Here is a 14,794-nt window from a genome sequence, read left to right as displayed (position 1 = left end):
TCTGTGCAGCTTCAGGAATTAAGGACTCAAAGTAGTAATCATTAAAAAAAAACATGTTAAATAAGCAGAAAGCTGCCCAAATATAAATTGGATCATCAGATTAAAAGAAACCTGCATCATCATGAGTGTTCCATTTCACATATGAGTCTCATGTGACTTGTTAATATCTAAATATTGATTATTGTGGTTGTATTAAAAGGCATGTGAGCTCACCGCAGGTTCTCTGAGCTGAACTCTGACTCGAGGAACTTCAGGAACTGGTCTCGTCCTGCTGGATCTTTCAGCGCCTCCTCTAGAGAAAAGCCCCATTTCTTCACACGCTGCTGGTTGGGGTCACGACTGCTCAGAATAAAACAGATTAGAAAGGATCAGAAAAATAGGTCATTTTTTCCACAGTGTGCAGAGAGCAGAGGCCAGGAAGTCAGAGCACAGTAAACCTTGGGGAAATGTCAGCATTGGTTCTTATTTGAGAAGAGATAGAAACCGACAGATCAACAAAAGTTCATCATCCCCGAGACCTCCGCTCCACCTGACCTCGGGTCTGTTTAAAGCAGGGGTCGGCAGCCCCTGGCACGCGTGCCACCATTAGCACGCGGCACCGTAACCAGTGGCACACTAGGAATAAGTGGAATAAGTGTGCAAAATATTTAAATTATATTTTCGGATCCTGTACGAGACCGCCGCCAGAGCGCGTCTCCCTGTTACCTGCAGAAGGAAGCCATGCACGCAACGCAGCCCCGCTCTCTTTAACTCCAGGCGACTTGCTGCCGCTTTCCTCCGTGGTGCAGTGCTGATCGTTTCACCACAGAGGAAAGCACTTCACTAATTGCAGTACCTAAAGGAGCTGTACAAATACCTGCAGTTTTTGCTTGGCCTGTGTTCTTTAGTTGAAAAGCCCAGTGGCGATCTGCTCATCTCTCATCGAAATAATATGCTACAAAAGGGGCAGACTGGCCATCTGTGTGTCCTCGAGAATCAGAGAACACGAGCGTCGAGCTCCTAACCCCCCCCTGTTGATAATTCACGATCGTCGGCACTCTGATACATTTTTTTTTGTTGTAATGGCACTTCATATCAAAGGTTGCCGACCCCTGGTTCAAAGCATCATCTGCCCACATCCAGCCTTACCTCGCCTCCAGGTCCCAGTAGGACGAGTCGTCACCGATCCAGGGGTTTGAAGGCTCCGTGGCCGACACGAAGGGGTCATATTCCATGAACTGCTCCGTGTAGCTCATCAGACTGTCGGCCACTTTGGAAACCTTCATACAGTGTCTGTCCAGCTGGATGTTCAAGAAGGAAATCTGACGGAGAGGGAGAATAATGAGGGAGCTAAATAAGGTAACAGCTCATCAGTCTGCAGCCCCAAATGTCGTGATGATGGATGGGCGCGGCCGACTGCTGGTAATGACCTCAGGAGAAGGCTCTCACTGATTTACCTCCTTCTGAACGTCCTCTTTGGTGGGCTTCCTGCTCGGCTGGGAGCTGATGTGGACCGGACTCGGCTGGCTCTGGCCGTCATCTGGAACCCCGTAGACCGACTGGAGACAACAAGACGAGAGACATGTTGTTGTTGTTGCTGTGATAAATCATGACAGATGAGGGACTCTGTAATGTAGCTGATGGATGCTAGCGAATAGGTGTATGAGCAGCTAGCATCATGGCCTCAGTATTGTGTCTGGGGACTGGGGGGATTTAAACCACCCAAAGGGGAGTTTATATTGTTCTATTACACACAGATAACACAAGGTGGGTTTGCATTTTAAGCATCATTAGATTGCTTTACATACAAATATTTACACTTTAAAATTAGTAGTACTGTGTGATTTATTGCAAAATCTTTCCAACAGAAAAAAACAAACAAAAATATACTTTGATATTCTTCACAATATATATATATATATGAATTTAGATCAATGGCATTGTCCCAACACAAAAATGTCATGACATATTTGATAAATTAAATACAAATGTGGTAAAATATGTTTTAATGACAATATCTTATACAAATAAAATTATCCTTAGGACTCAGCAAAAACTATGCATACCATTTTTGAATTTTTAAGTATTTAGGGGGGGTCAAATTTACAGTAAATGTTATTGAGAGGTCAAATGAATAAAACAAAGTAATGGGAGTTTTGGTGATTAGTCCAAGAAAACTATTGTGGTCATACTTTGTTTTGTAGCAAACATTTGCTGATGAAACCGTGTTTAAATACTAATTATACTAAGGTAAAATGCTAACCCGTCTCTTACCTTTTTTACCCTGTGTGGGTTCTTCTCTCTCCGGCACTTGCGGATGTCCATCTCTGTCGTGTTGACACAGCCTGGCTGCGCGAGGCGACAGGAGAAAGAGTGTGTTTCAGGGTCAGATAACAATGTTTCTGCTGCATGCATTATCTGCGCCCGTCCTCCTCACACAATATGATGCTGTGTCTCTATTCAGCAATGCTACGCTAACAAAAGGCTTGTATGCAAAGTGACTGGCACCACATCTGATTCTGCTCCCAATGACAAACAGGGCTCTAAACTGAACCATGTGGAGCTGAATCTGCTGTTTTCAGGCTTTAAATGCTAAAATTGTCTTCCAACATAATAGTCTTTTCTTTGTTCATTTGCATTTTTACACAGTGTCCTTTTTCTTTTATTCATAGTGCTAACCCACCACTGGCCGATGGACATCCCAGAATGCCCTCTCCTGGCTGTCCAGGATTTTCCTCTCTGCCTTGTCCTTCTTCCTGTCAATCCTGTCAACAGAGGAAACAGAACACTTAAAAATAGAACATGTTCCTCTGAATTACCAAGTCAAACACAATAAATCAGGCCCCATATTTAAGCCACGCTTATGTAAATACCACTTGCAGCGCAGACTAGGGAGGAAAAGGCTAAAGAGTATAGGTCTTGAACTGTCTGCCGCCTCACTAAGCGATGTCTGGTTTCGCCTCTGTTGGGCCCGATCTATTACATAACGGACATTTACTAATCGACCCTCGCCAGATTATGGTTTGCTCCCCAGGCGTAAGGAGAGTTATTGCCTCCCATATCACCCACACTTGAACTATAGATTTGCCGCTATACAATGACCATTTTTAACACATTTTTCTAGAAGAAGAAGGCTCTTTTCTCACTGAAATGCATGAGATATTAGTGCTGTGTTTACACATGCAAGCCACCAGATGGAAGTCTTGCAAAGAGATAGAAATTAGGCAGAAATGCGTGTGTTTAATTCCATAAGGAGGATGCTTGCTGTATTTAATGCATGAAACCCTGCAGTCAAAGCAGCGCATAAAAACAGTAAATGAAAAAAAGCATTTCCCCTAAGGAAAATGCACACTGTGCAAACTGTTTCCATTCCTTGGGGAAATAACAAATAATGCATGCATCCAAAGGTTAGTATGAATGTAAACCTGATGTCACCAACATCTTTTTATATCCTGCAGTAAGTGTGTCATGTTAGCATGACTCTGAGCTCAGGAGGAAATGGGTTTATACCGACATGTACGCTCTCACATACTCACTTGACTTGAGCCTCAGCTTGCATGAAGATAAATTCCCACTTCCTGGCGAAAGCCCTCTGCAGCCGGGCGAGGTTCTCCTGGTGGAACCAATCAGCACAGCATGAGGGGAGAGGGCTTTTTGAATTCAAGGCCTTAAGATGATTACATTATTCATTCAATGTGATGGCCAGCGCTGACGGCATGGGGCGACTTCTCACTAACGTGTCTCTGAGCGCAAGTTTTTCTAATTGTAATGAAAAGTCTTATTCATAGGCACAAGTACGCTATTGAGCTAATCATTGTACATTTTAGGAAATATTTATTTTTCGCTGTCTTTTGGAGAGTTAAATAAGACGATCGACACCACTTTACCTTCTGTACTGTAAATATGAAGCTACACCGCCAGTAAGCTTAGCATAAAGAGTGGAAACAGGAAACAGCTATCCTGATTCTGCTTAAAGTTTCAAAGGAAAATCTGCTTGCTAACACTTTTAAAGCTAATCAACATTTTATATTTCATTAATTTAATCCTTACAGGGGTTAAAGGTCCCATATCATGCTTTTTCGGTTATTACCCGTCCCCTGGTCCTTGTGTGTTATGTAACTTTTTATGCATGTAAACCGTCTGCAAAGTCACAAACCCTCAAAGTACACCCTGTAGCGAGTAAAACTCTAAGACAGAGAAGACGTGTCTATGCTACTCAAGAACGCCTCGTTGGAGATTTTTCTTTTTCCATTTTTTCCTTCCGGGTCCTATTGACGTAATTAAGTCCAAATGGACCAATTGGTCCAAATGAAACAATCCGCGGAGCTCCGCACACACACTCACTCAGCCTTATCTTTTCTCAGCCGCGGTGCTGCGTGGAGCTCCGTACGCACACACACTCGGAGCTCAGGCTGTGAGTGTGTGCTCAGGCTGAGCTCCGCGGTGTCTCGCAGACCCCACGCAGCAACCAGGAAACGACACCAGTAATCCAGCTCACACTGTCCGCCTCAAAGGGCTAATGATTTATATGTGTACACACATATATCACTTAAATTATTCAATACATCCTCTGTACTGAAGTATTCAAAAGTAAAAATTACATGTTTAATATAAATGATTTGCTGTGGCCAAATGTTTTCATTGCATTTACAGACCCTTGTAACTCTCTCATACCACCCAATGAATGCACTGACTTGCTTGTAGAACCACGCTACACAAAGCAGATAGCAACAACACATATAAAAACTTAAGCATAGACATTTTAAAAAGGGGCTACTGTATCGACATTTTAAAATTATATTTAAAGAAAAGGCCCTGACAAAATAGCAGGGCTCTATTTCAGTAACTATTAACTATAGAAAAAGAGACAGCAACAGCTGACATCAAATCTTTGCTGAGCCTAAGGATAATCATAAATAAATAACATAGTGAAAATAAATATATTGCAATGCTCAAAACAGCAGCATCCAACCGCCTCTAATCATAAAAAAACATAATAAAAATAAATGTATTGCAATGCTCAAAGCAGCAGCATCCAACAGTCTCTAATCCATGTCACTGCATGCATGCACGGAGCAGCTGTAGCGCGGAGATCATCATCATCATTCTGTCTTGTATTACTTAACAAAAAAAAACAACGGCTCGTTCGCGACCGAGACATCACTAGCAGCAGTCAGTTTATAATTTTGGCAGGACTGTTGAGCATTTTGAAAATGTATTTTCATGCCTCTGTTCAAGGCTTAGTCTTTCTATCTGTATAGCCAGTGGTGTAAAGTAACTAAGTTCATAAACTTAACAAGTACTATACTTGGGTACAATTTTGAGATACTTGTACTTTATTAAAGTATTAAAATGTTTTGCTACTTTGTTCTTCTACTCTACAATTCAGAGGTAAAAGGTGTACTTCTATTCCTCTACAATTCAGAGGTAAAAGGTGTACTTTACTCCACTACGTGTATTTAATCCCTTTAGTTACTTTACAGATTTGGATGAATGATGTGAAATCTAATCAAGTGTTAAATCAGACTTTAGTTCCACCTGGAGTAAATTCACAAGCTACCCTGCAGTATACAAAGTCATTCAAACTAGCTGCACCTTTAGCAGCTTTGAGAAAACTTTAATAATCAATCATTATAAAACATATCATATATATTATTCTGAAATGGACCAATCTGCACAATGACTACTTTTACTGTCGCTACTTTCACTATATTTTGATGATAATACTTTTCTACTTTTACTTGAGGAACATTTTGAATGCAGGACTTTTATTGTAACAGAGTATTCCTACACTCTGGTACTACTTTTACTCTAAGATCTGTGTACTTCTACTTCTACTCAAGTACAAGACCTGAGTACTTGTACTTTTACTCAAGTACAAGATCTGAGTACTTCTACTCAAGTTGGTGAAGGCTGAGNTGCCAGGTCTTCCTGCCTCTGCCTCGCTATGCTGCTGCTGCCACTGCTGTGTTCACTTGCTATTGCTGCGTTCATGTTCCTGCTGCTGTGTTTCATGCAACATGAAACACAGCAGCAGGAACATGAACGCAGCAATAGCAAGTGAACACAGCAGTGGCAGCAGCAGCATAGCGAGGCAGAGGCAGGAAGACCTGGCAGTTTAAATAGAGCGGCAGGTTTAGGAGAATGTGTTTGGTTGGTTGTAAGAGGGACGAGGTGCGTCACGTGTTGATGTATCATTGGTGCTCGAGTTGACTGCCTGAACTAGCTCGCAGGCTTCGCCCCATTTATATGTGTATTCCCAAGTGAAAAAAAATCATTTAATCTTAATCTCGATGTAGTGCTATAGTCCTGCCGGAGTGCACCGGAACGAATGACACTATCATAAACACACACACACACACACACACACACACACACTGGCGACCGGACATATTCTTCATAAAACTAATAATATGGCGTAATAATCGGGCAGTTCGATGTGTTTTACCATAAGAAAATATCTCGTGCGAACGAGAAAGTATATCGTGCGCACAAATTAATAAAACGCGGCAACGTTTTATTTTTTTTTCTCTATGAACCCTCCAGGGCTCCGTAGGAACAAAAGGAAGGATGAAAGTTCAGTTTTTGAGGAACTTGTACAGTACCATGTACATTTTGGCACAAGTGCTACTTACACAACAGTCATTGATATACTATATGCATATATGTTTCCTGCTCCTGTAATATATTGTGGAGCAGTCTAAATTATCTAGAACATTTTGTATTGAGTATTCATGTGGTTAATGTACTTTCTACTGTAGATATGTACATATACTTGCTGCTATTTATTGTTTTCATTTGTATTCTAGTTCATTTTATTATGTTGATACTTTATTCCACCTCTAAAGATTTGAAGATTTTAAAGCCTGTACACTTTGCTGCTGAAACAAATAATTTCCCAATTTGGGATCAATAAAAAACCTATCTATCTAACTTAAGTATTTTCATGATCATTTCCATAACGTTATACCTACAAGGAATGAATGTGCTTCTTTGACAGCTATAATTATATTCATTTTCTTACAAATCTTCTTTTTAATAAAGTATAGGCAATTGTTATCAAATGTTAAAAAGTAGCTTAATGCTAAAATTCTAATAACATATTTTCATGCAGCATTACAAAATATAATCATATTTTACTAGTAATAATAATAAAAATACCAATAAGTACTTTTCTACTGCAGACATACACATTTTATGTAGATCATCATTTTAACTGGTACATTTGTACTATACTGCTACATTTACCTTTACTGAGAGTAAGATAAAGTCATCATCAGTGTGAATGTTACCAAATCCACCAGTGCCTTTTATGGACTTTATATCTGTTATATTTCTTGAGGGGAGTTAATAATGAATGCGATGCGGTCGCAGGTTCTGGTTGGCGGTACAGGATCTGAAGCGGCGGCCGCTCCAGGAAGTGTCCTCCAGGGCGCAGGAGATCTGGCAGGAGTTCCTGGCGGAGGGAGCGCCCAGCTCCATCAACCTGGACTCCCACAGCTACGAGCGCACCAGCCAGAACCTCAAAGACCCCGGACGATACAGCTTCGAGGACGCTCAGGTGGGACCAGTTGTTTCTTCCTCGCGGTTGAATGCACATGACTAAACATGTTCACCCAAATAATCTCACCTGTCTGAATACACAACAGAAACACCTGATACAACCAAAACTTCTCTAGTGGAGGAAATCATTATTTGATTCCTTGCAGATTTTTGCCCACTTACAAAGAAATGAACAGTCTATAATGTTAATGGCAGGTTTACTTTCACAGTGAGAGCAATCAAAAAGAAAATCCAGATATTGACATTATATAAAAGATACAAATTCATTTTAATTTAACTGTGGGAAATAAGTATTTGATCCCCTTGCAACAAACAACAAATCTGTCACCCACAGAACGGTTACATAAGTCCTCTTCCTTTGTATTAGAAAAGTACTTATCAACTTGTTCCCTGTATAAAAGACACCTGTCCACGGAATCAATCAATCAGATTCCAACCTCTCCACCATGTAAACTTACAAAATCAAATAATAATTTCCTTAAGTGTAAAAGGCCTCCATAAAGAAAAATAATGAATATACATTTTTATATATGTATACATTCTATTGAAAAGGTCCTTAAATCATCCCTGTTTACAACACACGCCCACACTACACACCATTTCTTTCCTCTCCATCCACTTACCCGCAGAAACATTGAACCCTTCCACCCCACTCATGTTACACAAGTGAATGAATGAAAGGGCGCGCAGAGAGAAGAAGAATGACGGAGTGTGTGTGTGCCAGGCCCTAATGAGGCGAGTAATGCCATGAATAGGTTGTCCGCTCGGCTCACCATGGTTTCCCCTGGTTTGAAGTGGGCTGTGATGCGGACCGCAGGAAATTACTGCCAGTGCACGAGGCCCGCCGTGCACCGACTTTGAAGCACACATGCATCGCATCTCCATGATCAGACCTCCTTTATTACTCTCCACTTCTTTTTTTTCTTCTCCTTTTTTGCTCCCTTTATCCTAGACCAGGGGTGTCCAAACTACCAACTTGAGCTTTTCTTGTATTGTACTTATTAAATATATCTGTGAACATATATTACACAGTATTGTTCATGTGTTAATAAGTCCGATTTACAATACATTCAGTCAATTACATTTGAAAATATGTTCTAACAAATCTAAGTCAGAGATTACAGTAAGAAAAAAGCCCAGTAACTTATACATAACAAACTTGAAATATACGCTTCCTATTTCCTCTTATGATAATCAATCTAGGGCTCCTGTTGTAAGGGATGAGCTGCTAACAAATTAAAGTGGACCTATCATGCTATATTTGAATAATATAGTGTAGGACCATACCTATATAAGGCATATTTATACTTTTTATTTTTCAAAATACCAAACAGATCATGCATTTTAGCCATTCCTCATTTCACTCAATTTAACACTGTCTTTGCATGGGCTGATTCTGTGAGAACAGCACCATCTACAGGCCTGGCATATGTACTACAGCGTCTCCAGCGCTTTCGAACGGCAATGTCCGTGGCTGTCTCCTCCTGATTGGTGGAGTTGGCCCAATAGCCGTAGCGCCACTTCTGTGACGTCATAGAAGTGTTCAAATCTGGATCAGTCTGTATCAGATCCGTTGCAGCCCCTTTTTAAGAGATTTGGGTATGGAGGAAAATAGAGAGGGTTGTGTTTTCTGACACTTGGTGAGTTCCCTGACACACCAGGGACACATATGCATGTATAAAAGATGTACAAAGGTGCATTTTGCATGATAGGTCACCTTTAAATGAAACCCTCTGGAGAGCTGGGATGTAGGCTGTTTATTTTTCTTAAAGCAGATTCAAGTATCAAGCATAAGTGACCTACTTTTGATTGATTTTGCTAACTTATAACTTAACTTATAAGGCAGTATACCTCACCTCTAGTGAGCGGCCCATCCCTTTGAATATTTTCTGTATGTGGCCCTCTGTGAAAAAGGTTTGTACACCCCTGAACTAGACCATCACTTTTTCTCTCTATTGCAGGAGCACATATTCAAGCTAATGAAAAGTGACAGCTATGCACGCTTTCTGCGATCCAACATCTACCAAGACCTCCTGTTAGCCAGAAAGAAGGTGAGCTGCACTCGCTGACCCTGTACATCACCGCTTCTTTTTATAGCAGTTGGCCACTCTTCATATGCTTCATATGGTTTAAATTAGCTAAGAACAACAGAGACTCTAGGACTCAGTCATTTAAATCTATTAAATAGATCTACTGCCTGGAGACTGTTTCATTTAATACATTTCTTATTTTTTACAACATACTATTCTCGGCTTGGGCCTTAAATAACTCAGTCCTGAATTTAGAAATAAATTGTACTTTTCTGTCCACTACATTTATATGACCGTTTTAGTCTCTACTTACTTTGCTGACCTAAATCACATTTGTTGTGCTACGAAGCATTTCTACACTTGTCACTTTTACTTACGTAAAATATCTGAATAGTTCTTCCACATAGTGATAATGTTTATTTGACTTGAAGAGGTCAAAGAATTGCACTCAACACTGACATGTAGCTGGGGCATTTTTATCCTCATCTGACAGCTCATAAAGGCAATCAGCAGTTTGAATCCTAGGCTGAAACAACTAACAGAGCCCTAAGAAGGGAAATCAACTGTGCCCAGATGCAGGTGCAAGGAAACTGATAGATTATGTAAAATGTCAAGAGAACAGTCTCGATAAAAACCTGACATCATATGCCAACAGCACACTGCTGTGTAAAAGAGGAAACACAGTCGTAGTGTAAATAGAAATGAGGCAACATACTGTACATAGAAATGACAGGAAAGCACAGTGTATGAGTTGTTGACAGTGATGGTGATTTTGTTCTTATGTAATTTTCTTTCAACTCCTGTAGGTTAAGGTGTGATTTAAAAAAGACATATGCAGCTAAACAAACGGTTGTATTGTAATATGGAGATTTCAGCAAATCACAGCTGTTCATGCTAGCCTCTCTGCCCCTGTTTGGCTGGCCCGTCACTGACCCCACTCCATTTCCAAAACAAAAAAATTGCATCTCCCACATTGTCCTCGGCCCTCATTTTTGCAATGCTTGGCCCCTTTTTGTCCTTACTAACTACATCACCCCCTGACCATCTCCGTCAACCTGACCCAAACACTCACCCTGCTTCCCCCCCTCCCACAACAGCAGCCAGCAGACACTGAACAGGGCCGCCGCACCTCCCTGGAGAAGTTCACGCGCAGTGTGGTAAGTTAGGGGCTGTTCATATCACCAACCACACTGGCTGCCTCAATATCAGTGGCTGTTGCAGCTTTATAACCATAATACACTCAAGTGTGGCTGTTCATACCTGTGATAGGATGTGTATTTGTGAAACACGTAACATGCTAGTCACATGAATGGTTGCAACTAAACATTTTACATTAAAAGATAGAAAGAAGCACCTTTTCGTAGATGTCTTCTGTCAAACACTGCTTACAGTCTATCAATTTGTTTTAATTGACTTTTCAGGGCAAGTCATTGACGGGAAAGCGCCTGACAGGCCTCATGCAGTCGTCCTGACACAGCCTGTGCTGGAGGGGCACAGCCAGATCCTATCGGAGGGGGGACAGCCACACAGGGGCCGGGGCACAGACAGTGAAGCTGGGCTGGACAGGGCTGCTCCCAGGACTGCTGCTGTACTGGTAGTGCAGCACTGGGCCTGAAGGGGGGGGGGGGACCACTGAAGAAGAGACAATGCTGACAAGAGGAACCTCAGCCAACACTCCACATGGCATGCAGCATACAGTGTAAGCACATTCAGACTAGGGCTGCCCTCTTCTCACCACTTAGATGGCAAACTGGTTGTTAGGCTCTTTGTTGACTGAGTTTATCAGTTTGTATTGTTTTCATTTGGTTTTATATACGTGTTTATTTGGATATTAAAAGCACATTGGTGGTGTCAAAACAATATTCTTTGATAAAAAACAACATTTAAAAGCTATTTGCCACAGCATTTGCCATGAATCGATTATTGGTTTAGTTGTCCTAAAACAGCTGCGGCCAAAGAGGCACATCAACACAAATCTACAATATTTTGCATATGTCTCTACTCACAAGGCAGACAGCAATAAAAAAAACTGAGACACTTTTTATTTTTAAGAAATATATCCTTTTTATATCCTTAGAATTTCTATTATATCTGTTACTTATTAGTCACATGAAGTTGTCAGTTAAAGAGTGAACATAGTTCATACAAACTTGTATTTTTTCCCATAAATTACATTTAACAATGTCTACAAAATAGATGTTTGAAGGTTTAACTTTCCATACTTCATTACATTCCAAAATCTGGCAAAAGGGCTTAATGTAGCATTCACAATGCACCGTTGCATGTTTCATCCAATGTCTTTGTGGAGGATTTCTTGTTTCTACAACAGTGCTTTGTAATGAGACTGAAAGCAAAGATTAACTTAATCTGGGTCAATGAATTTCGAGGCTTCAAGTTACAAACAATTCAGGCTGCACAGGAGAATAAGCAAATTCCAAAAGTCTGTAAATAACTGAGACGTTTGACTTACAAACACGGCCCCCCTGGTTGTGTGAACCACAGTGATTTGAGCTTTTACTCTTCCTTTAGTCACAGTCGTAGTGTGCACAGCCACAAGTGAAGTGTCATCCATGTCCGTTTTGGGGGCTCCTACTATGTGTAGTTTTTACAATTTCCAGTGCCATGGGTCCATCTAGTGGTGGGTAAACCACAGGACCAGCAACATAGTGTTACAATACTGTATTAATTAAACTGTGTTAATCAAGGGACATCATGATGTCAACACTATAACATGTTTTCCAATCATGGAGATATTCCAAGGCCTGCTCCCAATATGGGATCATATTAGTTTTGTTCTTTTTCTTATTAAATGCATGAATATCTCGCCTTTTTGTTTGGTAAAAAAAAATAATAATCCTGCCCATCTTAGTTTGGCAACATGTATGCCGAGACTCATTTAATAATTATCTTTTGTTTAAATGACTATTGGGAATATGGTGCATGTTATTGGACTGTAATGAAGATAGGGTAAGATGGTGCGACTCTCCAAAGGCACAGAGTCGAGGAAAAGCCCTCAACTGGAGCAACAATCCTCAGTTGACGAAAATGAAAGGCGTGAAATGCATCTGGGACGATGTTGCACATGTAATGGCTGTAACGGCTCAACTGATGGCTGCAAACTGATTGAGAAGATGTCCTACAGCGCCCCCATGAGGCCAGTGACTGCTGCAGTGGCAGTGCTGAATGAATGAATCACTTATTACTTTCTATTTAAGTTGTTGCAATGCACTGTACAGGCCATATTAATAATCATCATAAACCAATAACCTCTTGATTATAAGGTAGAGAGAAATGCTTCAAGAGACGATGTACCAAATGTTATTCTCAGCACAAGCACAATGACTACAGGGTGCATTGTAGATGTAAATTGGCTAAATTTCATTATCCTAAAGCACAATTTATTATGATATGGGCACATTACTATGCATGTAACATATTCAGGGCATTTTGTGCTTTTAGTTTCTCAATCAGCAAGATGACTACTGGCACTCTAAAACACTCAAGCACCTGCTGTTTATTCATGGGTACCAAATAATAAAACTCTGGACCTGTCTCCTGTGTTTTGTTTGTGTTGGCTGTTCTGTGTTTAAAAATATATAATGTAGTATGTCCAACATTTCAGAAAATAAATCATAGAATAGTATATCGAAAAAAACGACATAGTGTATGTTGAAAATATCAGAAAAAAGGCATAGTATAGTATGTGTCAATAGCAGTTTGGACACACCTTCTCATTCAATGGTTTTTGTTTATTTATTAATTTGTTCTACTTTGTAGATGAATACTGAAGACATCAAAACTATTAAAAAAACACATGGAATTATCTAGCTAACAAAAAAGTGTAAAAAAATCCAGAATATGATTTTTATTTTAGATTCTTCAAAGTAGCCTCCTTTGGCCTTGATGACAGCTTTGCACACTGCAGAGGTAAGGTTAGTGCACAGTGGAAAGCCCAATTTGAATACTGTTGTAATCCATATTATGGCAAGAACGACTCAACTCAGTAAAGAGAAACGACCGTCGAAAGAAATGAATGTATCTAATAATAATAGAAATAATATATAATATAATAATATAATTAATAATATAATAATAGTAATATACCTGTATGTATGTTTGAATGTATCCTCAAGTACAGTCGCAAAAACGCTATGATGAAACTGGCTCTCATGTTCCCCCCCGGGGAAGGAAGCGCAAGAGACACCTCTGCTGCAGAGGATGATCAGAGTTACCAGCCTATTAGAGCCCACATCATTCAATGATCACAGAGCTCAAGTAGCAGACAAATCTCAACATCCACTGTTCAGGGTAGACTGCCTGAATCAGGCCTTCATGGTCCAACTGCTGCAAAGAAGCCACTACTGAGGATGAACAACAAGAAGAGAATTTTTTGGGCAAAGAAACACAAGGATTGGACATTAGAAAGTGGATATCTGTACTTTGGTCTGATGAGTCCACATTTGAGATGTTCCAACCGCTGTCTTTGTGAGACGCAGAGAAGGTGAGCGGATGGTTTCTGCGTGTGGTTCCCACCGTGACGCATGGAGGAGGAAGTGTGGGGGTGTGTGGGGGCTTTGCTGGTGACACTGTTGGTGATTTATTCAAAATTCAAGTCACACTTAACCAGCAAGACTACCACAGCATTCTGCAGTAGCCAACAAAATATAAAATCATATTCTGGATTTTTAACACTTTTTTGTTTAGTAGATAATCCCATATGTGTTCTTTTATAGTTTTGATGTCTTCAGTATAAATCTACAATGTAGAAAGAATACAAATAAATAAAAATATTTGAATGAGAAGGTGTCCAAACTTTTGACTGGTAGTATATATGTCAATAATATTAGTTAAAAAGTCATAGTAGCCTATAGTATGTAGAACATATCAGTAAACAAAAACATAGTATATAGTATGTCCAACATCTCGAAAAAATATATAGCATAAACATAGTAGGCTATAGCATGTCGAAGTATATAGTGTATGAAAAAGGTATTCTCGAAAAAGAATATCATAGCAATAGCATAGTATGTAAAAATTTTTTTATCATTGTATGAAATAAAATAAACATTAAATGTAATTTAGGATAAAATGTGATTGTAAAATCATATTTTACTATGATTTTACAATCATAGTAAAATATGCTAGAAAAATGTCATTCATATTATAGTCTCCCATAACACATGTCATGGCATTTTGAGAGGTCATAAAATAGTATGCCATAA

At 39.9% G+C, this 14,794-nt stretch overlaps 2 protein-coding genes across 2 annotated transcripts; one reads left to right on the top strand and one right to left on the bottom strand.

Annotated features, from left to right (window-relative positions):
- Nucleotides 1–213: 213 nt before the first annotated feature.
- Nucleotides 214–6,593, bottom strand: LOC104954713 (regulator of G-protein signaling 6-like; the record flags this gene model as incomplete). Its single annotated transcript, XM_010781892.1, has 7 exons — nucleotides 6,585–6,593; nucleotides 3,516–3,592; nucleotides 2,663–2,744; nucleotides 2,254–2,328; nucleotides 1,437–1,538; nucleotides 1,129–1,301; nucleotides 214–339 (listed from the first exon to the last, which is right to left on the bottom strand). Coding segments are annotated over exons 1-7 (644 nt in total), but the record flags the coding sequence as incomplete, so codon positions are not given.
- Nucleotides 6,594–7,336: 743 nt separating this feature from the next.
- Nucleotides 7,337–12,900, top strand: LOC104954712 (regulator of G-protein signaling 6-like). Its single transcript, XM_010781891.1, has 4 exons — nucleotides 7,337–7,540; nucleotides 9,504–9,593; nucleotides 10,670–10,729; nucleotides 10,994–12,900. The coding sequence occupies exons 1-4, from the start codon at nucleotides 7,337–7,339 to the stop codon at nucleotides 11,042–11,044; spliced, it is 405 nt and encodes a 134-aa protein (XP_010780193.1). The 3' UTR covers nucleotides 11,045–12,900.
- The last annotated feature ends 1,894 nt before the right edge of the window (nucleotides 12,901–14,794 follow it).

This window comes from Notothenia coriiceps, unplaced genomic scaffold (assembly GCF_000735185.1).
Source record: "Notothenia coriiceps isolate Sejong01 unplaced genomic scaffold, NC01 NC01_scaffold00023643, whole genome shotgun sequence".
Classification (NCBI taxonomy): Eukaryota; Metazoa; Chordata; class Actinopteri; order Perciformes; family Nototheniidae; genus Notothenia; species Notothenia coriiceps.
This window is presented reverse-complemented; position numbering and strand designations above follow the sequence as displayed.

What these genes read in the sequence shown, in the direction of transcription:
- LOC104954712 (XM_010781891.1), top strand. Translation starts at nt 7,337, where the DNA reads ATGCGATGCGGTCGCAGGTTCTGGTTGGCGGTACAGGATCTGAAGCGG. An exon ending in TCCTGTTAGCCAGAAAGAAG is followed by an intron (nt 9,594 to 10,669) that starts GTGAGCTGCACT and finishes CTCCCACAACAG; the next exon opens with CAGCCAGCAGACACTGAACA. An exon ending in AGAAGTTCACGCGCAGTGTG is followed by an intron (nt 10,730 to 10,993) that starts GTAAGTTAGGGG and finishes TTGACTTTTCAG; the next exon opens with GGCAAGTCATTGACGGGAAA.